The sequence below is a fragment of the Melopsittacus undulatus genome, assembly GCF_012275295.1.
Source record: "Melopsittacus undulatus isolate bMelUnd1 chromosome W unlocalized genomic scaffold, bMelUnd1.mat.Z SUPER_W_unloc_7, whole genome shotgun sequence".
NCBI classification, from domain to species: domain Eukaryota; kingdom Metazoa; phylum Chordata; class Aves; order Psittaciformes; family Psittaculidae; genus Melopsittacus; species Melopsittacus undulatus.
The window spans coordinates 724830-751836 of NW_022993949.1; the positions used below are offsets into that span (position 1 = coordinate 724830).

General features: G+C 44.0%; 1 protein-coding gene across 2 annotated transcripts in view; it reads left to right on the forward strand.

Moving 5' to 3' along the window:
• The window catches only part of LOC117438308 (zinc finger protein 423-like), a 271743-nt gene extending 245797 nt beyond the window's left edge, over positions 1–25946 (forward strand). The window contains exon 5 of one of the 2 annotated variants that reach the window (XM_034073858.1): positions 25305–25946. In XM_034073858.1, the coding sequence (XP_033929749.1) occupies positions 25305–25468 (164 nt within the window). In that variant the 3' untranslated portion in view covers positions 25469–25946. The remainder of the gene's footprint in view (positions 1–25304) is intronic. The other variant, XM_034073857.1, reaches the window with a different exon arrangement.
• The last annotated feature ends 1061 nt before the right edge of the window (positions 25947–27007 follow it).

Genomic DNA, 27007 nt, shown 5'->3' on the forward strand with positions numbered 1-27007 from the left:
TTAATAGATATGGAAATGCAGCCTAGCTTTGAACTAATTATTTTACATACGTTGCAAAACAATGCAGAAACACAAATGGAAGATGTGCTGGTTATGGGGAGCTGAGTTAAAGATCTGTCATGACACAGAGTCCCTCCTAAAATTGACTCAAAGTGCCTCTGTGTACTGGAGACCAAATTTTGTAGGGACTGCACATAAATATAGAAATCACTGGTGCAATATATAACGATATCCAAGGACCCAGCTTTTTACAACTGCAGGTTTTTCTTTGCACACAGATGTCTAAGTTCACCACCCCTCTAAGTGGTGGTGGGAACCATTTTTATTTGCATGGGTAAATGAGGGTGACACATTAATCCAGACCAAAGCTAGACTAGTTTACAAATCTCGCTGTAAAGGTTTGTTTTCCATGTGACAGAAAGAGAGAAAAAATGCTTTATATTTTATAATATTGTTGCCCACCAAAAAGAGTAATTTATGGAAGCACCCAGAGAGGAGTCTGTATGCACAGATTAAAGAGTGTTTCCTTCTACTTGTTAGCTTTATTCAGTTAACACTTGCTAGTGTTCTTGAAAGATGTGCTTTAAAGACCCTCTGAATATACAATTTGGTATTCATAAAGATCCAGACAAATAAACAAAGCAGGAATGTTTTACTTCCCAATTCATTAATGCACTCCCATCTTATTGGAATCTGAGCACATGTCATGGTTTAAGCCCAGCTGGTAACTCAGAACCACACAGCTGCTCACTCACTCCCCCTGTTCTTCCCTCCCCCCTGCTCCCAGAGGGATAGGGAGGAGAATTGAAAGAACATAAATCCCATGGGTTGAGAAAAGAACAGCCCAGTAATTAAGGTATAACACAAACCACTACTGCTACCACCTGTAATAATAAAGATAAGGAAAATAACAAGGGGAGAGAACATAAAAATAAAAGGAGAAAAAGAAAAGAAAAAAAAATCCCACAAGTGATGCCCAATACAGTTGCTCACTACCTGCCAACTGATACCCAGCCTGATCCGAGCAGCGATCTGGGCCTTCTGGGTGACTCCCTCCAGTATAGAACTGGGCATGACGTGCTGTGGTATGGAATACCCCCTTGGCTAGTTTGGGTCAGGTGTCCTGTCTCTGCTTCCTCCCTGTTTCCTGTGCCCCTCCTCCCTGGCAGAGCATGAGACTGAAAACATCCTTGATTGGAGTAAGCATTACTTAGGAACAACTAAAAACATCGGTGTGTTATCAGCATTGTTCTCAGGCTAAGGTTGAAAACACAGCACTGCAGCAGCTACTAAGGAGCTGGAGAAGAAATTAGAAATGGATTTTCTTTCAGGAAGACCATATTGCATAATCTGGTCTGGCAATAACTATTAGTAATGACGTTTAGAGGGAAATTAAGGATGAGAAATGCAAGTTAGCATTTCAGCAGTGCCAGTCAGTAACATTGCACCAGAGCCCACAGGAGAGATAAGAAAAAGTTTAGGGATGAAAAATTAATTTTGTTACGTCAACAATTAACAAGCACTTTTTCTTCATTCTTTACCACATTGTCACAAATTACCACTGTGATAGTATTTAGCAGTTCCTCAGGTGAATTAAACAGAACTTTTAAATCCATATTTCTGGAGTCACATGCACATGTTAGTGTTTTGCTGAACAATGAATGATAGAAAGACTGTGTGACTTCTCTTCAGATCTCTTTGGGGTTTATAGCTGTGAATGAATTAAGCTCACCAGCCCTTTTTCTGAGATATTTTTTCCTGTTTTACAAATTTGGAAAGGCAGGGGTTGAACAGTATAGCCAGACCCTTGCAGGAGAATTTTGGAGGAGCCAAATGTAGAGCCCTGGAAGCCTCAGGCCTTTTATTCATAAGTAATTCATATGTTCACAAGGTGAAATTCCTGTCCCCGCAGGAAGGTGGTAAGAAGCCCCATTTCCTACTGCTCTGTGTAAAGCCACAGAGCAAAGGAGCTGTAAGCTGCAGGTCTGTGAGCATGGCCATTGGCATAGCTGACTGTGTGGGGAAATCAGATCTGGGTACCATTGCTTGTCCCTACCAGGCTTGGTAGCACATGCCTTTCTAAGCAGGACATTGTCCTTAAATTAGAAGCAGAACATTTGTATAATATGCAGGCAAATTAAAAAAAAAAAAAGAAAAAGTCTTGTCATAATTATTATTTGCTGGTGGGAAAAAATCTCTAATACAGCCTCTTTGATTTTCTTCTGCCATGGAACGTCATTTGGGGTCTGAGCACGTATTAGCTCTAATTCGTCCTGTGAGTGTCACTAGCATCCAAAGGGACTGACTTCATTTTTCAAAGGAAGAGGGATGCTGTACTGGAAACGGCAGAGCTTAAGCATTATTTAAGGAAAATAGTGGAGCTTGATCAGCCTCCATTTTAAAAAGCTCATGAAGGGTAGTGTACACCATCCTTTCAAAAGTTCAGTCTCTTCATTTGCTTGCTGCTAGAGCAAGACAGGGATGCTTGTTCAGACATAACAGCATATGCCTGAGTGTTTTCACAAGAAATGTCTAGATCATTAAATATAATAGGTCTCAGCTGCAGTTTTGATCACTGAGACATGCACACAATTCATCACAGCAAATTAGGTATGTCTTTGTAATTTATCTTTATGCAATTTGTTGTCACTTTTAGAAAGCTGAAACTTATATTGCATGTGCTGCAGAAGCTATTTCAGATAAGATATTCTGTGTTTATTGTTGGAGATCAAGGCTTCACTAATAACAAAAACATGGAGCAGTGTATGTTTCTGCTCCTGCATCTTGCAGAACCATCAATAGTATCAACAGAGATCGCCAGCCACATTCATTATTTATATATTTCAGTGAATTTCTTGTCTGCAGTAAAAGAGAGAGAAGCTTCAACATCACATTGTGCCAAATTCTATCCTGCAGCCCATTCAGGAAACCCGAGGCAGCAGTCATTACACAGCCCATTGATTTGGAGAAATCTCCAGGAACTCACCAACAAAGGTTTCAAGTTTCAAGTTTCAAGCAGGTATTCTTTATTACAGCACTGGGAGACACGGGGATAGCTCCTCCTAACATGTCTCCAAATTGCTAAACAAGCCATCCTTATATAGTCACTAATCATACATATTCATTACATACATGCCTGCATATTCATGAAGCTACTTATGTATTACATCATACTTCTAGAAAGTTTCCCCCATGCGTACAAAATTGTGGTGGTGCTGGTCTCTGAGGGTCATTTACTTTTTCCAACAATCTTCATCAGTCCTGGCAGCCTTTGAAGCATGCGCAATAGATGCTCATACCAGTTTAATTGGTTCAGTAACACTGCAGACATAGCAATCATCCTGTCCTTCTACTTATCAGTTAGTTTAGCTGCAGCCCATCCTGGACACCTGCTAGTTTCAGATACTCCCCATCCCCACATCCTGTTTTTCTGTCCTGTTTTCTTACACTTATTTTTGTACTGTCATAAGGACCTAAAACTACACCAACTACAATGGTTTATCTTATATAGGAATTCTCATTGTGTTCTCCAACTGCACTCTGACTATATATATTTCTTTTTCTTCTGTGAAACATGTACCTCAGTAATTTTCCATTACTACTGTTACAAAGCCATCAAACTTAACGTTACTTAGAACTGATTCTACTTATTTACAAAGGTTTGTATTTCATTTTGTGCCTCCTTGTCTCACCATTTATCTGATTGGAGTTTTGTCCTCTGCATTGTTGAAATGCTGCTTGTTCTTTAAAAGCTTATTTTGACCTTTGGGAAGAAAAGGCATTTGCTGTTTTAAATTTTTACTATTATTATTTGGGGGGGGGGGTTGGTTTTTTTTTTTTAGAGAGAACCCAAACCATGGAAATTTCCCATGATGGAAATTGGCATTCAAAACCAGCACAGTTATTGAAAAGTATTTACTTTATTACTAGAATAGCACAGGCTCTAGTGGGCTCGAAAATTACATTCCATTGGATTCATCATTTTCAATCACTAGTTAGTCTGTGAACAGATGGATATTGTAGCAGTTAATGTGAATTTATACCCTGGATTTTTACATTTGCCTTAAGAACACTGCTATCTTAGCTGCTAACTAAAAGGGTTTGGAGACCTATTATTTTATTTGGTTTATTCTTCTGAAAGAAGATATGGTTGTTTTTGATTGCAGAGATTTACATCATAGAAAGAGCCTCACTCTTCAGAAATGCAAATGGTATATAGCTACTGTGTAAGGAATATGTTATAAAAGAAAACCCCAGTACAGCTGCTGCAGAAAAAACATCTCAGCCTATACCTAGATAAACCCCCATGGACTGAGAAAATAATTTTCAATAACCAGATATTTTTAACTCTGTGTATGAAGGTAGTAATCACAGTCATCTGAATTTGCATCTAGGGTCTGCCACAGTCTAATTGCTTGTCTCTTCCTCCCTCCCTTGAAATTTAAGGCTAGTGGTTAACAGAGCAATGCATTAAGCATTGCATCTTCAAAACAGAAAGAAATACTGCCCTAGCTTCTACTATGTGGCATCTTTAGGTTTTGGGGATTTCATTTAAATCTGAAATTTATGTCCAGGAGAAATAAATCATTAGATTGTAAAAGCAGCTAGGGAGGGAGTAAATATAGTCTCTTTTGTCCACTATATCATTTCCCCAGGAAGACGATAAGTGCACGGCAAGCATCTTGTGTTTCCTCAGTCATACAAATGTTGTGTGTGTGTTGTATTTTAGATGTGAGGCCTAAATTCCAGACAGGAAATCCTTGAGTAATACTGTACTTCTGTTGCCTACTGCTTTGGTGCTGGTAGAGCGCCCATTACTTTTAGCATTAGAATTTAAAAAATAGTTTCATGAAGGAATTTAGAAGGCCTTGGGTGTACCTCTTATTTGCAGATTTAGTGTGTAATCCTAAGGTTTATCTCCTCAGCTAATGAAAGGCAGCAGGAGCAGCGGGTCCAGCCCTGGTTGCTGGAGTGAGCTGAGGACAGGGGTTCTGCCCTGTGGCTTGATCCCAAGGGCCAGTTTTCCCAGGGTGATTTTAAAGAGTATGAGAGAGACTTCTGCCTTACCTGTTCTCATTGCTCTGCGAGGTCAGATACATGGAGCAAGCATAATGAGTAAAGAAAAAGTGGGGCCTAATAAGAACAAAAGGAGAAGGAATAGTTAGAAAGTCAGTTGGTAACTTGCCTTTCTGGACTGGGCTTGTGTACACAGCTGTCATTGCCTGCACCTCTATGCTCTTTTGTTGGGAAGTTTGTTAGCATTTTCAGCCCAGACTACTTTCAAGGACCCTAAAACAGCCCTGGTACAGCCTTGCTGTTCACTCTTTCTGAAGTTGCTTTCAGAGAAGTATATTCAATCATATACTAATTTTTGTGTAATTAATACTCTAGCATCATGTTTTGAGAGTAGCTTTATACCTCCCTTTGACCAGAGGGGAAAGGAAAAAGGTAAAATAATTTAGAATACAGCTTGTTTCCAGATTCTGCCTGTTCTGTGGTTTCTGCTTACGTTAAATGAAAATGGGGTGGGAATGCTTGATGCATGGGTTGGGTGTACTAGTGGTGGCAGCAGCCCTGTACTCAGAATCACAGAATCACAGAATCGCGAGGGTTGGAAGGGATCTCAAAAGATCATCTAGTCCAACCCCCCTGCAAGAGCAGGGTAACCTAGAGTACATCACACAGGAACTTGTCCAGGCAGGCCTTGAATATCTCCAACGTAGGAGACTCCACAACCTCCCTAGGCAACCTGTTCCAGTGCTCTGTCACTCTTACAGTAAAGAAGTTCTTCCTGATGTTAACGTGGAACCTCCTATGCTCCAGTTTACACCCATTGCCTCTTGTCCTATCACTGGACATCACTGAAAAAAGCCTAGCTCCATCATCCTGACACCCACCCTTTACATATTTGTAAACACTGATGAGGACACCCCTCAGTCTCCTCCAACCTAAAGAGACCCAGCTCCCTCAGCCTCTCCTCATAAGGGAGGTGTTCCACTCATCAACCCAGATGTGCTTGAGCTGATTGGTGCAGAGTATCTTGCATTTCTAATGTGCCATGTCCTGTGCAGGAGTGTCCTGGGTTCAGCAGTAGCAGTCATTTTTCTCTTTCTTAGTAGCTGGTGTGGTGCTGTGTTGACTTTCAGCCTGGGAACAGCGCTGATAACACCGATGGTTTTAGTTGCTCCTCAAATGTTTAGTCTGTCCAAGGACTTTGTGAGTCTCATGCTCTGCCAGGGAGGAGGGGAAGCCCCGAGGAAGCAGAGACAGGACACGTGACCCAAATTAGCCAAAGGGGTATTCCATACCACAGCACGTCCTGTCCACTATATAAACTGGGGGCAGTTAACCACAAGGGCTAGATCACTGCTTGGGTCGGGCTGTGGTTGGTGAGCAGTTGTATTCTCTTCCCTTGTTATTTCCCTTATCATTATTATTGGTAGTAGCAGTAGTGGTTTGTGTTATACCTTAGTTACTGGACTGTTCTTAACTCATGGGAGTTACATTCTTTCGATTCTCCTCCCCATCCCTCCAGGAGTGGGGGGGGAGGGGAATAAGGGAGTGAGTGAGAGGCTGTGTGGTCCTGAGTTACCAGCTGGGCTTAAACCACAACAGTTCTTTGTGGCGCCCAACATGGAGCTTGAAGGGCTAAGATGACAGATCTGACCAGAGTGTATCTAACTGTATTTGTAATAAGCATTCATTGTTTTGGATTGACAGTCACTCATCACAATGCTGACTTATTGGCTCTCAAAGTTGTTTCTCTTGATCTCACAGTTTCAGCATGTCGTACTTTACTTACATCAGGTATTTACTGTTTTAGTGTTTATTGGCTGGGGGGCTTGGGCTAAGGTTCTTGTCTCATTGTACTTTATGATAATGACTTGTAATGCAATAGAATCATTGATCATGAAACTGATCTGGCTTATGTTCCCAGTCAGGTCACCACCTTTATACTTTGGGAGGTATATAATAGAAGTGATCTGCAATTACATATCTTTTTTTCCCCTCCTCGGGTGGTCAACCCTTACGCTCCCAGCTCCCCCACCAGACCATATACAGCATCATTTGAGAGTTCTGACGGTTTTAAATGGCCTTTGGGTACCCTTGAGACCTGTTTGCTGATTGTGATGGGGATCATCATGGTAGCATGCATACAGAGTGTGTTTTACCCACAACCATTTCATCTGATCTCAGAAGTTAAGCAGAGTCAGGTTTGGGCCTTGTCTGGGGTTAGACTAAGATATAGGAGGACCAAGAGATTTTCCCCTAGGCTGGACAGCCATGAGTGGCAGGGTGTGTGTATGAGCAAGTATCTAGGTCAGTCGGCCCCTCCAGTGCTTTGGAATTTCACCACCAAACAAGTACAAAATCCAGAAGAATTAGTAAAACACCTAAATGATGTGTGCTGTCGTTCTGGCCATACCAGAGATGGACAAATCATGGCAACATGGCCTATGCCTTCAGGGCTTTGTTCAACAGTATCCAGCACCATCAAAAGGACAAAAATGTCCCTGGATCTGAGGGCAACGCAGGAGTCAGCACAGCTGCTCCAGCTCCAAGCACAGCAGCTACACCATCCCCAGTGACAAGTACAGTCACTACCCAAATTCCAGCTGCAACAGACAGTGCAGCTACCCCAGCTCTAAGCAGAGCAGCTACATCACCCCCAGCAACAAGTACAGCAGCTACACCAACCCCAGTGACAAGTACAGAAGCTAGTCAAACCCTGACAGCAACACAGTGCAGCTGATGGTGTTACTCAATCCCCAAGCACAGTGGCTGCACCAACCTCAACAACAGAGAGTGCAGCCACTCCATCCACAGTGATATTCACAGGAGCTAAACCAGAGGACCAATTTGTGCCAATATTGATTGGCCCTGTACCAAAAGGGAAAAACAAACAAGAGGCACAGGAAGCAACCCGTACAGTGAAGAAAGATGAAGAACCAATGCACTTACTACACAGGACAGCATCTGAACAAGAGTTATTATTATGCAGATCAGAGGAAGGAGAAGAAGAAGAGGTGACTTCTTGATCCCGGACCTCAACTGAGCTATGGAATATGCAAAGAGATTTTGCCCCTCATCCAGGGGAGCACATCATCACCTGGTTGCTCCAATGCTGGGACAATGGGGCTGACGGTCACGAACTAGAAGGTACAGAAGCCAAGCAGCTGGGATCACTTGCTAGAGAAGGGGGAATTGACAAAGCAATTGCAAGAGAGTAAAAGTACCTCAGTCTTTGGAGACGGTTCTTGGCAGCTGTGAAAGAAAGGTTTCCATACAACGACGACGTTATGAGTCGTTCGGCCAAGCGGACTACTCTAGAAAAGGCAACCAGTCTCTGAGGGAATTGGCCATCGTACAGGTCATCTATGCCAAGCCAGATGCCAGATACACCCCTAGATCCAGATGTAGTCGAATGTACACGACTCATGTAGCAAACACCCGGAATGTACCATCATCATACACCCATTCATTGGCAACAGTAACCTGGGATGACATAGTACCACTAACAGTGGATGAAATGATTCATAAACTCCAAGTGTTAGAAGACAATCTCACCCCTTCCATCATCTCAGCTGTGGAAAAACTGTCCCAGGATCTCAAACAATTGAGGGATGATCTATCTGATTTATCCAGCTCCTCACATGTACCAACACACATCTCAGCTATTAACAAAAGGAGTCCTACTGTTAGAGAGAGAAAATATAGAAGGTACACACCACGGGCCACCCTATGGTTTTACCATATCACGGAGAAGACATGATGAAGTGGGATGGAAAACCTACTTCAACCTTGGAGGAACGTGTGGGTGAACTGAAGAGGGGAGCAAGGGCCAAGAGTGATCGTCCCATGAGATCTGCAGCTTCAGTCTCTGGTGAACATGTTCCCAGGTGGAGCGGAAGAGCTGATTTTACTCCAGCTCCTGTGATAACAAAGAATAATCCCTTTCAACACGACTTAAGTGTCTAAGGTTGTGATGACGATGACTATTAGGGGGGCTCTGCCTCCAGCCAGGTGGAGGTAGGGAACAATCGTATTTACTGGACTGTGTGGATCAGATGGCCTGGCACATCAGTCCCACAGAAATATAAGGCTCTAGTTGATACCGGTGCACAGAGTACCCTAATGCCATCGAGCTGCCAAGGGGTGGAACCCATCTATATTTCTGGAGTGACAGGAGGATCCCAAGAGTTGACTGTACTGGAGGCTGAAATCAGCCTGACTGGGAGGAAATGGCAAAAGCACCCCATCATGACTGGTCCAGAGGCTCTATGCATCCTCATCATAGACTACCTCAGGAGAGGGTACTTCAAAGACCCAAAAGGGTACCGATGGGCTTTTGGTACAGCTGCCTTGGAGTTGGAGGAAATTGAGCAGTTGTCCACCTTGCCTGGTATCTCAGAGGATCCTTCTGTTGTGGGGTTGCTGAAAGTCAAAGAACAACAAGTGCCAATCGTGACCACAACAGTGCACCAGCGGCAATATCGCACCAACCGAGACTCCCTGATTCCCATCCATGAGCTGATCCATAGACTGGAGAGTCAGGGAGTGATCAGCAGGACCCGTTCACTCTATTAAAGCCCCATATGGCCAGTGTGAAAGTCTAACGGAGACTGGAGACTAACAGTAGATTATCATTGGGTGGTGAGTGGTTGTATTCTCTTCCCTTGTTATTCACCTTATCATTATTATTACTGGTGGTAGTAGTAGTGGTTTTGTGTTATACCTTAGTTACTGAGCTCTTCTTATCTTAACTCATGTGAATTACATTCTTCTGATTCTCAACCCCATCCATCCAGGAGTGGGGGGAGGAATAATAGGAGTGGGTTTTAGTGAGCGAGCAGCTGTGTGGTTCAGAGTTACTGGCTGGGCTTAAATCACGACAAGGCACTATGGACACCCCAATGTGAGAACGGAATAACAAGGGAAGAGAATACATCTGCTCACCACCTTCCAACTGATACCCAGCCCAACCTGAGCAGTGATCTAACCCTTCCAGGTAACTGCCACCAGTTTATATAGGGGGCATGATGTGCTGTGCTATGAAATATGTCTTTGCTTAGTTTCGGGTAATTCAACCACCCTGACATCTGTTAGAGCGATGGTATGGCCTGGCACAAGCAATCCAGGAGATTCCTCAATTGTGTGGAAGAGAACTTCCTTCTGCAAGCAATAGAGGAACCGACGAGGAGAGGTGCCCTGCTTGACCTTGTGCTGACCAACAGGGAAGGGCTGGTTGGAAATGTGATGTTCCAGGGAAGCCTTGGATGCAGCGATCACGAGATGGTCGAATTTGAGGTCCTCAGGACAGTGAGAAGAGCGTGCTGTAAGCTCACTGCCCTGGACTTCAAGAGAGCAGACTTTGGGCTCTTCAAGAACCCCTAGAGGGCAGGGGGACCCAAGACTCTTGGTTGATATTCAAGGATCACCTGCTACAAGCTCAGGAGTGTTGCATCACAACCAGAAGAAAGTGCAGCAGGAGGGCCAGGAGACCTCCTTGGATGGATAAGGAGCTGCTGAAGAAACGTAGAGGAAAAAAGAGGCTTATAAAAAGTGGAAGCAAGGACAGGCAGCACGGGAAGAATACAGGGATGTTGTCTGGGAAGCTAGGGACGGGGTTAGGAAAGCTAAGGCCCACTTGGAGCTAAACTTGGCAAGGGATAACAAGATAACAGGAAGGGATTCTATAGGTATGTAGCAGCTAAGAAACAGACTAGGGACAATGTAGGCCCCCTCCGGAAGCTTTTGGGAGAACTGGCTCCACAGGACTTGGAGAAGGCTGAGGTTCTGAATGGCTTCTTTGCCTCGGTCTTCACTGGCAAAGGCTCTGACCACACCATCCGTGTCTTGGAAGGTGGACACAGGGACTGTGAAAATCTAGACCTTGGGCCCACTGCACGAGAGGATCTGGTTCGAGACCATCTTAAGAACCTGAATCTACACAAGTCCATGGGCCCTGATGAAATCCATCCGCGGGTCCTGAAGGAGCTGGCGAATGAAGTTGCAAAGCCACTGGCCATCATATTTGAAAAATCATGGCAGTCAGGTGAAGTTCCTGATGTCTGGAAAAAGGGAAATATAACTCCCATTTTCAAGAAGGAGAAAATGGATGACCCAGGGAACTACAGACCAGTCAGTCTCACCTCTGTGCCTGGCAAAATCTGGCAGCAGATTCTCCTGGAAGGCATGCTAGGGCACATGAAAAACAAGGTGCTTGGTGACAGCCAGCATGGTTTCAGTAGGGGGAAATCCTGCCTGACCGATTTGGTGGCCTTCTATGACGGGGCTACAAAAATGATGGACAGGGGTGGAGCAGTTGATGTCATCTACCTGGACTTGTGCAAAGCGTTCGACACTGTCCCACATGACATCCTTGTCTCTAAATTGGAGAGACATCAATTTGATAGGTGGACCACTCGGTGGATAAAGAACTGGCTGGATGGCTGCACACAAAGAGTTGTGGTCAATGGTTCAATATCCGTCTGGAGACCAGTAACGAGTGGTGTCCCTCAGGCATTGGTGTTGGGACCGGTCTTGATTAACATCTTTGTTGGTGACATGGACAGTGGGATTGACTGTGCCCTCACCAAGTTTGCCGACGACACCAAGGATTTATAGTCACTCGTCACAATGCTGATTTATTGACTCTCACAGTTGTTTCTCTTGATCTCACAGTTTCAGAGTCTTGTCAGTTACTTTGGCCATGTATTTGTTGTGTTAGTGTTTATCAAGTATGTGGCTTGGGCTAAGGTTCTTCTTTCACTGTATTTTATGGCAATGACTTGTAATATGGGGGGTTTCCAGCGGCAGGGGGGGATGGACGTGGCCGTGGACTTGGACTTTTACCAGGCCGTCCCACTGCTCTTCACCGTCCTTGCCCTTGTCCTCGCCTCCATCTGCGTGAGGCTGCGTGAAGCCGAGAAGGAGCTGCCCCGGGAGCCGCTGGTGGCAGAAAAGGCCAGGGAGAGCAGCCCGGGGAACCAAGCGGCAGCAGGGGCAGGACCAGAGGCTGGGAGGGATCTGCTGCCGGTGCAGGAGTTCAGGGCGGTGGAAGAGCCAAAAGAGGCGGCAGCTGAGCAGCACGAGCAGATGGCAGAGGAGCCGAGCCCCGCAGCCGAGCCCAGCCCTGCGACTGCTGAGAGCATCCCCCGGAAGTTGCCCACTGAGCCCCAGCAGGATGCAGGAGACCACGCAGCACTTCCCAGCAAGGCAGAGGAGGAAGATCTGGACTCGGGAGAAGAGAAGCTTGTAGTGGGAGAGCTGGCAAGCATGGCAGCTACATCATCTCCAGTGACAAGTACTGCAGCATCATTTGAGAGTTCTGAAAGTTTTGAATGGCCTTTGGGCCCCCTTGGGAACTGCCTGTGGATTGTGTGGGGATCAGCATGTTGACACACACACAGAGTGTGTTCTACCCACGACCATTTTGTCTGATCCCAAAAGTTAAGCAGAGTCAGGTTTGGGTCTTGTCTAGGGTTAGACAAGGATATAGGAGCACCAGGAGATTTTCCCTAAGGCCTGACAGTCATGAGTGGCAGGGCATGCGGGACAGTATGGGCGAGTGTCTGGTCCACTGGGCCCCTCCAGTGCTTTGGAAACATCAGATATGGAAGGCAGCTGTATGGAGTCCCCAGCAGCAAGCTGTAGAACTGCTGAAGGGGATGGTGAATGATTTTGTGCCTGGTGGGCCCATGACACTTCAGGCCATCAGAGCAGAGATGCAACATAAAGATGGACTCATGATCGAGGGGTGGACTTTGCAATGGACACTATTGCCCAGGTTATGCACAGGTGTGAACACTGCACACAGCCTCTAATGCTCTGAAAGACTGTTACAAGAGATGGAGCCTGGCATCATGGACCAGATGGACTCAGCAGCTTTATAGGGACTGGTCCATGCACTAAGATAAGGGTGCACTTAGATAAGAGTGATGGTATATTGAAAATGTGGTATCTGAGCATGACGTGAATGGTATGGAATAAGGGGTGGATACTGTCCTGGGTTCAGCAGTAGCAGTCATTTTTTCTCCTTGGTAGCTGGTGCAGTGCTGTGTTTTGACTTTTGGGCTGGGAACAGTTGCTGATAGCAAGTATGTTTTGAATTACTGCTCAAATGTTTGGTTTGTCCAAGGACTTTCTGAGCCTCATGATCTGCCAGGGAGGAGGGGAAGCTGGGAGAAAGCAGAGACAGGACACCTGACCCAGACTAGCCAAAGAGGTATTCCATACCATAGCACGTCATACCCAGGATGTAACTGAGAGTTACCTGGAATGGCTGGGGCTCTGGGGATTTGGAGGAGGTATCAGTCGGTGCTCGGTTGGGCAGGGTGGGGTGAGTTACGGGTCGGTGGCTGGTGAAGTGTTGTATTCTCTTCACTTGTTATTTCCTTTATCATTATTGTTATTATTGGTAGTAGCAGCAGTGATTTGTGTTATACCTTAGTTATTAAACTGTTCTTATCTCAACCCATGAGAGCTACATTCTTTGGATGCTCCTTCCCAACTCTCCGGGAGTTGGGGGAGCAAGGGGGGGGGAGTGAGTGCATGAGCTGTGCAGATTGATTTAAACCATGACATTGTATAAGTGATGCCCAATACCACTGCTCACCACCCACCAGCCAATACCCATCCTGACTCGAGCAGTGATCTGTGCCTTCTGCGTAACTCCCCCCAGTTTCTATACTGGGCATGACATGCTGTGGTATGGAATACCCCTTTGGCTAGTTTGGGTCAGGTGTCCTGTCTCTGTTCCCTCCCGGCTTCCCCTCCTCACTGGCAGAGCATGAGACTGAAAAGTCCTTGGTCAGAGTAAGCATTAATTATCAACCACTAAAACCACTGGCACTGTTCTCTGACTGAAGTTGAAATTACAGCACTGCACCAGCTATTATAAAGGAGATAAACAACTTTTGCAGCTGAACAAGGTAAGAGCATAATCTCCAGTGGCTAAAGCAAGGTTCATCTTGTGTCCTCTGCCTAAGTAATCCTTTTATAAAGTCAAGGCATAAAGATTTTTATCTTTAATCATTGCTCTTTGATGGAAATAGTACCTCTGCACAAACGTGTGTGTACTTATGTATATATCATGAGAGATTTTTTACCTGTTTGAATTCAAGAGATGGAAATTATTGCTTGAAAAAACAATGCTGCAGATGGTATTTCATAAATACTCAGACACTCTAACTTTGGTTTGTAGCAATTTCGAGGTTTTGTTTTGTTTATATGTTCAAATGTGAGACTTGAAACTTTGCTTCAAGTCAGTGACTGAATCTGAGGTTTAGTGTTTTTCTGGTGAGCTGTGTGTGTTGATAGTCAGTGGAGGGATATTCTCTTGTTCCCCCCAGTGCCCACCCATAAGGGGCAAAGGGTAGAGAACAGGGAGGAGGGGATACAGCCCCAAGGAGTCCCCAGCCAAGACCCTGATCCCTGGGTGTGGATCCAGACAGTGCCTGAAGGGGTGGGAGAAACCTGCACAGGGAGGTGGGGAAAGGCAGGGAGAGAAACTACATGGGCTCTCTCCTGTGTCTGGAGAACCCCCTGAATTTTGGAAGAAATACAGTGATTAATAGGTCACCCAATGTCTCATCACAAGTCAAGTTTCATGTTGGTTGTTTGTTGTGTGAATCTGTTATCTCCATAATTTGTTGAAGCATTCCCGGCACAGCTCCAGGGTGGGCAGAGAAGAGATCCAGAGCAGCCCAACGAGAAGGACTTGGGGGTGTTGGTCAATGAGAAAATGAACATGAGCCGGCTGCAGTGTGTGCTTATAGCCCAGAGAGCCAACCATATTCTGGGCTGCATCAAAAGGAGCGTGACCAGTAGGTCAAAGGAGGTGATACTGCCCCTCTACTCTGCTCTTGTGAGACCTCACCTGGAGTATTGTGTGCAGTTCTGGTGTCCTCTGCTGCGGAATGGACTCAGAGATCAATGTGATCAGACCAAAAGACGTTTACTGCAAAGCATTAACTCCTTATATACTATTGCTTACACACACCTACAGCAATTTGGTATATCATGATTGGATACTTGTCTTGAAGACCCTTAGTGACTAACATATAATTGGTTAAGCACAGGTGTGAGAACTAGACCTCGAAAGCTTGCCAACAGTCCACAGTTCTCATCACTCAGTGAATTCCAGCTTCTTCTTATCTTGCTTGCTTAAGCTTCCTCAGGCCTCTCACAGCCTTGCTGTATCTTTCAGAATTATTCAGAGCTCATGTACCAAATATCCATTCTCCTGTGAAAACACTGTCTCCACATCTCCCCCTTTTTAGTTTTACTAAAAGTTTTTTACAATTTGGTGTGTCTGCTCTATCACTTCTTGACTTGTGTAACATAACAACCCACCACTCCAGGCAGCATTATTTCAGTAAGATTAGTCTGATTTGAAGTCACTTGAACCTTTATAACATGTGGCATACCAGTGAATCCTACACACCATGTAACAGGATGGAATATTCGGGATTTAACAGATATGCCCAGAGTACTTGTCTGTTACCAATGGTCACACATAATAGAACAGATATTACAAATATTTCTGTCATTGTCATTTCTTTATGTTGTTGAGTTCTGGGGCTTTATACATATCGCTGGCAGCCAGTATGGTTCTGTCGATAGCTGTACACAGCCATATCCTTAACCCCATGTCAGCTGTCAGCAATGGCACTGGTCCTTTGCACTCATTATCCTGTAGTTCCTTACACAGAACCGGTGGATTGGGTAAGGAATCGTACGTCAGATGTTGCAAATGCTGTATTGTGGAAAGAGAATCAAAACTAGACAAATTTAAAGAATTTAGTACAAATTGCGCTTTTGTTAACTGTCCGTGTGGAGAAAACCCTTGAATTCCTCTTTTTTTTTCTTTGATCTACTATCAGTACCTGCTTTAGATGACCCTACTTGAGCAGGGGATTTGGACTAGATCATATCTTCTACATATGCCAAGCACAGGCTGTACACAGCTGGGCCTGCCCTTTTTCCCCTGGATGGCTCTCTGATAACAGCGGAGGCCATCCCTCACATCAAGGTCTGGCATGGCATGTGTCTCCACCGCTCCACACCTGCTGAGTTGCAGCCAACAGTAGAGCTAAAGGTTCTTCTTGGTGGCAAACACAGGGGCCAACCCAGTCTTGCCCTTAACTGGGGTAGCAGGCATTTGGTCAATCTCAGTCCTTGCCAATGCAGAGTTTCATCTGCTGCATCCAGTAACAAGTCACTACTATGGCAAAGCACACACAGATTTACATTAGCAGAGTAACTATCACAGAGTGCAGCAGCATGTTGAAGATGCTGATGGCAGCAAGTGACTAACCAAAGAAATTTCTTACCAGTGGAGTTCTCCCACCCTCTTAATTTGTTCCATTACCTGCTTTATAACAGTACCATCATATTAGAATCTTTCTAGCTTTTGCCTTAGCATTTTCTAGCAGCTGCTGCAAATTTGCATGCTCTAACATCTCTTTTGCAAGGGACAAATTCATACAATACAAGGCGTAGTTTCTTATTAGCAACTGGCTAGTAAATACAGGTGGTTTTATATAGAAAATCACAACCTCTAATAATAGCTACATTACAACCACACATATTCAAGCTGTTACTATTCAGTTGCCCCCAAGTGATGTTTTGCACTCATTCGTTTTTCTCTTCCTCTATCTCATTTTGCTTGGGGTATTCACGGTCAGCTCCTGTAGCTGATTCATCGAGTTCTTCCACTCGTCTGTCTCACTCATGGCAAGGCTTGACAAACTCTGTAGGCAGCTGCCATGGACCTGTAGGTAGGAGGACACAAATATACCCCCTCTCCCAGGTTATCAGTTATTGACAAGTAGACAGGTTAAAGTGATTCCTTAAAGCAGAAGCATTCTGATGCAAAAGGAATGTGAAGCAGCTGCAGAAGTAAACTGCACAGTGTTAACAGTCAAGGAGTTTGCTGTGTCAGTACCCATTTGTTTATTTTTTTCCTTCTTTCTCTGCCACCCTGATGCTGCTTGGGTGATGGCTCATAAAGCTTGTGGTTGCATTTCCCCTCTCATTTTTTCAGTTAGCAATTTTTGTTTCAACCTATCTCTCTGTTCCTCCAATTCTTGGATTTACCCCCAGGTTACTTTAAACACACTAAACATGTGCTCAGCATGTTGCAGGTGCTCTTTAGGCTTTGTTTGTGGTGCCTCTACAGCAGCAACCATAAATACCTGCCGGCAACCGCACTTTTGCATTAACCCTTTCTTGCCCAAAATGTTAAACTGCTGCCCGTTAAAAACTTTTACATGAACCCGAACACAAAAAATGCACAGAACACCATCTGCCCTCATCACACACACACACACACACATATGGGATCCCACAAGCACAGTCCACACAACTAAAATATTTGAAACACAAAATCCAGACAATCATTACTCCCACTATCTGGTCTCACATACAGAACGTAGCACAAGGACCCTGTAAAGACTATCAGGAAACCAGCTCTGAGAAGCATCATTGCAGTGCGAGGTGGCAGGCTCAACTTTAGTGGGCGTCCCCACAGAGGCTCTGCCTCCCTCACATTGCATGAGGCTTGGGCTTTTATACTGGCCAAAATGCACACTCATTCCAACACAGGTGGCCAGCCTACATTGGAAGAAGTGGTAAGCCATACCTATAAAGGTGTCAATAGAAACATGGACATACTTATATTTACCAACTGCTAGTACATGAGTATCACAGAGAGACTAACAAAGGAGGGTCCCAAGTCCATGGTCTGCTACAGTCCGCCAGATACTCCTGATAAGAGCATACGAGAGACCTTCCCATCACGGGTCTTGATCCAGCACACACATCACCGGGAAACCGTGCGATACATCTGCAACCCCACCCGTCTCGCTTCTCCCTCTACAGCTGCCCATTTATCATGAGGATCTGGGGGATATAAATCAGGCTTCTTTTCCAGATGAATAGGCTCCAGATCAAAAGGACTATCCAGGTCAGCATCGGAATTATCAGGCGTCAGAATCTCAGGATCAGCAACAGCAGACTGATAAAGGTGCACAGGCTCCTTCTTGGGGTCAACAGGGCCTGAATCAAAAGGATCATCTTCATCCCCATCCTCAGTCCTCACAGCTGCAGCGGTAACTGGCGGAGGTTCGGGCGGGGGGGGCACTGGTCCCCATGATCTCAGTTTTTGGCTTTAACATCTCTAAAACAGTTCTCCAAATGACTAACAAACCTTTCACAGCATCATTGCCTTCTGTGGCTGCGTCCCACATGTCTTCAACCATTTCAACAATAACTTTAAGTCTGTCTCTTTAAAGGTTGCTCCCTTCACCTCAAGAAGGACTGAAAACATCCATAAAAAGGAGGCTTCTTCCTTAGGAATTTTTTCCCCCATCTTGAGATTAAAGGCTTCGCTGACTCCCACAATTAACTCCTTCTCCTTATTCCAGAGCAACAATCTTTTTAGCATATGGCGTGGTTTAAACCAAATCCTGCTCCCCCAACTCCCGGAGAGTTAAGTAGGAGAATCCAAAGAATGTAGCCCCCACGGGTTGAGATAAGAACGGTTTAATAGCTAAGGCATAACACAATAATAATGGTACAGCCAATAACAAGCGAAAAGAATACAACACCCCACCAGCCACCGACCCATAACTCACTCCACCCTGCCTGGCCGAGCACCGCGTGCTCCCTCCTCCATCTTCCTCCTGAGCTCCACCCTTCCAGCTCTCTCTCTCCCAGTATGCATCCTGGGCATCACGTGCTATAGTATGGAATACCTCATTGGCTAGCCTGGGTCAGGTGTCCTGTCTCTCCTTCCTCCCGGCCTCCCCTCCTCCACCTGGCTGGAGCACGTGCTCAAAAAAGGCCCTGAACAAAAACACCCTCAAAACATGCTCGCTATCAAGCAACTGTTCCCAGCCCAGAAGTCAAAACACAGCACTGCACCAGCCACAAGAAGGAGAAAAAATGACTGCCACTGCTCAACCCATGACAGCATAGCTTCATCATACTCTGACCCTCTCACAGAGAGGATATGTTAGAAGAGCTTCTTTTTTTTTTTATTTATTTATTCCTCTTCCACCCATGTCAGCTGTTACCTTATTTGCACTGGGCTGTGTCTTCCGGGCTCACAAGGCTCCGTTCCAAGGCATCTACCTCTGAGGCTTCTACCTCCTAATCCTGGTCCTGCTGGATCAAATCCCCGTGTTTCAATTTCTTCAGTTTCAATGTGAAAATATTGAGGATCCGTGTTCGGGTACCATTTGCTGTTTGCATAAATGTAGAATTCAATAAGTTATTATTCTGATTAGCACCATCAACTTCTTAACTGCTGCAGAATGGACTCAGTCAGAGATCAATATGATCAGACCAAAAGCCATTTATTGCAAAGCATTAACTCCTTATATACTATTGCTTACACACACCTACAGCAATTTGGTATATCATGATTGGATACATGTCTTGAAGACCCTTAGTGACTAACATATAATTGGTCAAGCACAGGTGTGAGAACATGACCTCGAAAGCTTGCCAACAGTCCACGGTTTTCATCACTCAGTGAATTCCACCTTCTTCTTATCTTGCTTGCTTAAGCTTCCTTGGGCCTTTCACAGCCTTGCTGTATCTTTCAGAGTTATTCAGAGTTCATGTACCAAATATTCATTCTCCTGTGAGAACACTGTCTCTACAGTCCTCAACATAAAAAGGACATGGAACTGTTGGAACAAGTCCAGAGGAGGGCCACCAGGGTGATCAGGGGACTGGAGCTGAGAAAGTTGGGGCTGTTCAGCCTGGAGAAGAGAAGGCTGTGTGGAGACGTCAGAGCAGCCTTCCAGTATCTGAAGGGGGCCTACAGGGATGCTGGTGAGGGACTCTTCATTAGGAACTGTGGTGACAGGAAAAGGAGTAACAGGTTGAAACTTAAACAGCAGAGGTTTAGATTGGATATAAGGAAGAAATTCTTTACTGTGAGGGTGGTGAGGTACTGGAATGGGTTGCCCAGGGAGGTTGTGAATGCTCCATCCCTGGCAGTGTTCAAGGCCCGGTTGGATGAAGCCTTGGGTGAAATGGTTTAGTGTGAGGTGTCCCTGCCTATGGCAGGGGGGTTGGAACTGGATGATCTTAAGGTCCTTTCCAACCCTAACTATTCCATGATTCTATTCTATGATTCTATAATTTCTATGAAATGATTTGAGGAATGGTTTCTGTTTATTTTGATCTGGAAGGGGAGCAATGCTTAATAGCCTTTCATCAGAGTCCCAATCTCTGTGTAATACTGCAGAAGGTTTATGAATTTTACTTGAGGGTGGTGAGCATCACCTCCCTTGTCCCATTTCTTAACCTCTGTTTAACATATGGTCTTTTAGGTGTATGTGCTCACACACACAGGATACTTCTAAACAGCTGGTACAAAATATAACAGATATATAACAGATGCACAGTGGCACTATAGACAGGATGTATTATGGCCCAAAACCATTATTACCCCCTTCACAGTTGCATTTTATTTTTTCATCTGCTCCTGTGTAGTACACCTCTGACTTTCTGGCAGTGAATGCCCCTGCAGTGTGGGAGACTCACAGCTTGACTGCCTGGCTTGGAGCTTTGCTCCATTATATGCTGCTTTTGTGTATGTGTTTTTTCTCCTTGTAAGCTTGTAAGAGTTCTTTGAGCTACTCTAAGTGACCATCTTTCAAGCTTGACTTCTTCTTTCTTGACACAGTGCTCTGAAAATGGAGATTGTCATGCCAGTGTTTTCACAATAATCTACATAGAAAACCAGAAAAATATTCATTGTAGATGTCCTGCACTAATGGCTTGATTCACATGGCATGGTGTATCCCCAGGGGAGGATCTAGAGAGTAATCAGTATCTACACAGACAATAATCAACCATTGTTTGAAATCTTTTTATTTCCTAAAACCTGTTGCTCAGTTCCATGTTCACAGACATTTCCACAAATGGTTAATTGGGGATTGTGCACCCAGTAGAAAATTCACTTAAACACTGTGATGGCCCCTAGGCTCAGGGTAGTTGCATTTTTCCCACTGACATGCCTAATAGAATCGCTATCCACTTTTAATGATTATTAAGAAAAGAAGAAATTTTCCAACCTTGACTTATAAATAAGATTTGACTTACTTGATCTTGACAGGTGACTTAGTGCTGCTGTGGAGTTTTCCATCTGCAGTAATGGCTGTGAGCCATGTATGAACCAGGGGGACAAGCAGGAGCTGTGAAGAACCATTTTTACTGCACAGCTTCCAAATTACCTCCTGCCTCCTGCTGGCCCCAAATGCACAAGAGTATGGATGGCCTCGTGTCGTGGTTTAAACCAAGTCCCCCAACTCCCGGAGAGTTAGGAAGGAGAATCCAAGGAATGTAGCCCCCACGGATTGAGATAAGAACGGTTTAATAGCTAAGGCATAACACAATAATAATGATACAGCCAATAACAAGCGAAAAGAATACAACACCCCACCAGTCACCGACCCATAACTCACTCCACCCTGCCCGGCCGAGCACCGCGTACTCCCTCCTCCATCTTCCTCCCGAGCTCCACCCTTCCAGCTCTCTCTCTCCCAGTATGCATCCTGGGCATCACGTGCTATGGTATGGAATACCTCATTGGCTAGCCTGGGTCAGGTGTCCTGTCTCTCCTTCCTCCCGGCCTCCCCTCCTCCACCTGGCTGGAGCACGTGCTCAGAAAAAACCTTGAACAAAAACACCCTCAAAACATGCTCGCTATCAAGCAACTGTTCCCAGCCCAGAAGTCAAAACACAGCACTGCACCAGCCACAAGAAGGAGAAAAATGACTGCCACAGCTGAACCCATGACACCTCGTGAGCAGATAGGCATGCTCACACACACACAAGCATGCCTGGAGAGGCTTCATTTTTGTGGCTGTTTTATTTACCTTTGGAAATCACCATTAAGATTTTTTTTTTTTTACTATAACTTCTAGAGTTGAAAAATCACACCAGAGCTGTTTCTTGCCAGTCCACCCTCCTGCTGGAAAGGGGTGAAGTTTCCTTAGGCTGCTTGGGTAGAAGCATTCCTGTAGTATCCCGTGTTTCAAAGTATTTGCTCCCTTCTGGCCTTTATGGTTTCATTCTGCTGCCTGGAACAGCCCAGTGTAGTGCTGGGGTTAAAACTGTTTCTGCTAAGACACAGAGCATTCTCAATGCCAGTATTTGCTTCTTTATCAGTTGCTCTGAAAGTCTGGTCAGCCAGAACCATTTTGTCTGTGGACACACGCAGAGGTACCTAATAAGGTTATTTGGTAAACCATGGGTCAAATATGCAAAGTATGTGTTAGAGGAGGGACATAAGCCCTAAACGTCTTGGGTGCTTTCTGACATCTGCAAAGCACAATTCCAATAAGCTGCACAGGTACAGAGCAGAGGGAGTAGAAGCAAGAAGACATGACAGTTGTTAGCAAATGGAGACAGGTTGCCAGACTTTTTTTTTTGGGAAGCATGTTTGTGTGGTCTGAAATGCATTTTAATAGGTAAGAAACCTATACTGGTTGCAGAGGATACAGACAGGCTTTTGTGGATCTTCTGAGTACACACATATGCAGGAACCTGTTGGTTGGGTGTTCACCAGCACCGGGGTGTGCAGGACTCGCACATCTGTGCACATGGCTTGTGCAGGACCTGCTCTCCGAAGGGCAGGGGAGGATTTGGTGCACACAAGCTCTAGTGTCCATAGGCATTACAGGTATGTTTGTGTGGTCCTGTATACATGTGGCTCTATTTATTAACTGCTTGGTCTGGGGACTAGCAGACATATTGATTGCCAGTAATGCATGCAAAAGGAATAAATGGTATGTTCCCAAGTTATTAAGACAGAATCCATATTTGCATATGAAAACTGTGTATTTTATTTTCTTTAACTGATAGACCTATGGCCCGGCTAACTTCTCAGCTCCTACCTCACCCAGCTTTGAATGGCTGCAGGATTTGAGTATGATCTTTTTATTTCTTTGCATAAACTCTGCTCACAAACCCAGTATATTCGTTGCATCAGGAGTGTTCAGAACATACTATTAACCTATGTTTGAGGAGAAAGGGCTCACAATGCAAGCTTCATTATCAGATTTAGAGCCACATACCATTTTCTATTGACCTGCCTGGTGTAATCAATGCAGCAGCCACACAAGTTTGAAATTGTGTTCCCTGACTGTAGACCGTGCACCATGCATCCAGTGCTGATTGTGTGTTATCTTTTAAATGAAACTGCCGAAATAAGTATGGATTTGTCTACCACGAGTACCACTCCTTTCGATTTGAAGATAGCAAACCTTTCACTTTTTTCATTGATATGGAGGATGACCTAAAAATAGAACTGTAATGAAGTGCACAAGAAATTGCCATTGTTAAAATATCCAGGAGTGTGTCTGAGCACAGGGTGGCCTGTACATTCTTTCACATTTTCATGCTTTAGGTTTAGGGGACAAGCTTCTTATCAGTGCTGCCATCGCATTTGTAGTGCTCCATCCATCCTCTTCCATAAAGTCATTATTTGACTTGAAAATAATATCCAGCACTGCAAAGGTAATTCCTTCTTAAGGCCAGGAAGATTTGCATTTATAGCAAAGTAAAGAGCCATTGGCTTTTATGTTTGGTGATGCTAAGATTGTCTAAAAGCAATGTAGTTTCAACTGTCAACTCACTTGATAATATTTTAGTCTAATGCTATATAAGCATATATAAGTACCTCATAAGCTTTCCAGGTCTTAGCACAGTATTTCTGTTCTTTGATTCTGAAGTATTTAGCATCACAGACTGGGGTATGCTCAGAGGGCTACTGTTATGCTAAACAAAGTACAGTTATTTTGTGGTTTCATCAGCTAATTGCATTTAATTTCACGAGGGCTCCTGTACACACAGCAGCTATGATGCTACTGCCACCTCTGTAACCTTCTGGCATGCTAAAGCTTGCCTGTTTCTTGCAGCCCACCTGCCACAATATCCCAGATAACTTTTGCCATGATTTAGGGACTCATCAGCACTTCATACACCTGGTAGTCACTTTTTGGGAGTGCACAGTCCAGAAATGCTCCTTCCTGCAAATGGGATCACAGCTGCCTGGCCTCGCACATTGTGGGCCACCCATTAGCTGTGGAAAACCACAAATGTTTTTTTATCAGGAAGATGACATCTCTGGGTAAAGCGGAGGACCATCATCAAGATGTAACTGTGGATAGTGAAGGAAGACAAGGTGATTTATGAAAAGTTAAAATATCTTACTTTATTTTAAAGCTTCATAAATAACTAGATTAAAAATTAGTTTCATGTTTAAAAACTTATTTTTTCAAGCTGGCAGACTTGCCCAGCTCTGTTATTAGGCAGATGGGGACTAGTAAAATTCCCTAGGCTTGAAATATTGAAAATGAATTTTTACATTTGGGGATGCTGGGGATCGAGTTCAAGAAAAGCTCACCATGAAGCACATCTCCAGTTGTTCAAATAGTTGAATAATCATACAAATAAAGTTGAGCTTAGATGTAGGACTGGGGTTTCAGTCAGCACAGAAATGTAGGTGAATTGGTGCTGCTCTAAAAAATACACTTCCAAGCCTGGCTTCTTAATTTATTGGCTCCTGCTCAAAATGGCAAGGCAGGTCAGCATCCTCTGATGCAAGATCCTGTGATGACATGAGTCTATTACAAATCTACCAAAAGGAAAGAAGGGAACAATAAAGATTTTAAACTGCTAAAAGAAATATGTAGAGCAAATTCTGTTCTTTAAAGACATTTAACTTCTGGGTTACATGTCCACCCTTTTTTCTGCTGGGAATATTACCATGGTGACTGAACTGGTGGACCAGCTGTTATTGCTAGAGTATTCCTTGTACTGAGAAGCGTGTGTCACAATCTGGTCTCTTGCTGACAGTACTTACACCTGGTACTAGTGAGAATAAAAGAGTAAAATATGCCAAGGGTTCCCCCCATGACTCAGATTTTGTTTTCTCTTTTTAATTGTCACAGTTAAGGGAATGCCTAAAGAATTCTTTATATGTACTGAAAGGGGAAAGAAAAGAAAAAAGAAAGAAAAAACCCCTCATGGCTTTACTTGGCTTGTAGCATTTATTTTCTAAGTTCATGGCAACATTAACAGATCTGTCAGAACAAAGCAAATGTGTCATATTGGCAGCTGTTACTTATGAGTACTTTTTCTTTATTGCATTTTGTTTTGTAATAATTGAGAAGCTTTTATGTGGAGCTCTGCATAAATGATACTGAGTGGGAGGGTATGGGCATGCTTTCTATTATTCTGCCCCTCATGCATGTCTCATTTTTTCATCTTTACAGAACCACACATTAAGCCAGCATGCACAGTGAGCCACTGGCACTACAGGACACCTCTCTGCAGAAGATTTGATGGTGGCACAGTGGGGGGGGGACCATTTGAACATTACATCCAATCAAAGTGTCATTTGCAACCCAGATTTAAAACTGTAATGATTTGGCCATGAGGTGCTGCTATTATAAGCAGATAGAAATTAATATTAATAGAAGAGATTAAAAGTATTCCATGCTCAGTATTTTTTACTGTCCTCCTTCAGCTAGTGTACTTCAGAGCTTCTGCTTCTGACTGAATTTACAGGATTAGATAAATCTGCTTTGATGATGTTTCCCTTTGTTGCTTCTTGCATTATATTGATAGTTACAGATTAGGTATGATTGTTTTCTTTTTTGTTAACTGCTTTTTAATTGCATTTTTAGGTAACTGTGCATTGTGATGTGATTGCTTGGCTATTGTCTGAATATTTCTTTTTAATTTTTTAATTAAAGATTAATGCTTTTATTGGAGTTGCCAGTTCACCAGACAATGATTAAAACTATGTAATGAATATTATTGGCTTTAGTGCAACATGATGGTCTGCTTTATAAATGTGACTTAATCTGATTGCAATAACTAGTACAGTTCAATAAAGTGAATAAGTGAGCTTAGTGTTAGAAGTTGTCTGTCTGTCAGTGTACGCTGCATCGCCATGGCTGTGTCAAGTGGGTAAATCACCAAGTGATCGTTCACCTGACAGCAGAGAGTGTTCTGCACCCAGGAGGAAGGACAATTGAGAGAAAGCAAAAGCCACCTTCCTGTGTCTGGCATTGGGCTCATTTCCGGATGCACCTCCCAGGCTCCCACAGTGGGTTGAGGTAAGGTAAGAACAATGTGCAAATACCGGATCAGGCCTTGGGAACGTTGGTAGGAGACTACATTTCACATGCAAGGACTCCTAGGCCAACAGGTATTGTAGCTCTATGTAACTGCCATACTTCTGACACTTGAAACTGCTGTCAGCAGCTTAACAGAGCTAATCAGTAGGCTCTTTTTTTTTTTTCTTCTTTTTTTTTCTTTAAACATATATGGTAATGAGGTAAGTTATATCTCCAGAGAAATAGTCATTTTAAGGACCATGGACACCTTTGGAAAGTTAGTGAGATGTTCTCATGATATCTCCTGCTTGAATGCATTATAATTATCATGAAAGATGTTTAGCAGTTGTGACAGCTGAAATGATGTGGTTACCCATTCCCACAACGTACAAGGCTTTGCAAGACTGTGGTGTACGAACATGCACAGTTAGAACCTTTTAGAATCACTGCACTGAACTACAGCACAACTGGTTGTCACTGTACCATGTCTGGGCTTGAACATGCAAGTGATATTCTGTAGGAAAAATGTTTTCAAAGAAAGATGTGTAGTCAATGCCCAAATTAGTTTATGTAGCGAGTTTATTAACAAGTGCAGGTGACATTGCAGATGATTTTTTCAACATTTAGATTCCTGCTGACGCAGGGGGGTTGGAACTGGATGATCTTAAGGTCCTTTCCAATCCTAACTATTCTATGATTCTATGTTGCACACACATAGCTCCTTTGAGACAGTGGGATGTACCGCAGGTAAGGGAAGGCTACTAGATGTAACTGGAGGGCAAGTTCTAGATTGAGAAAAGCTTCAACTTCCTCAAAAAATTGGAAGCAATATCCCATTTTGGTCAAATGATAAA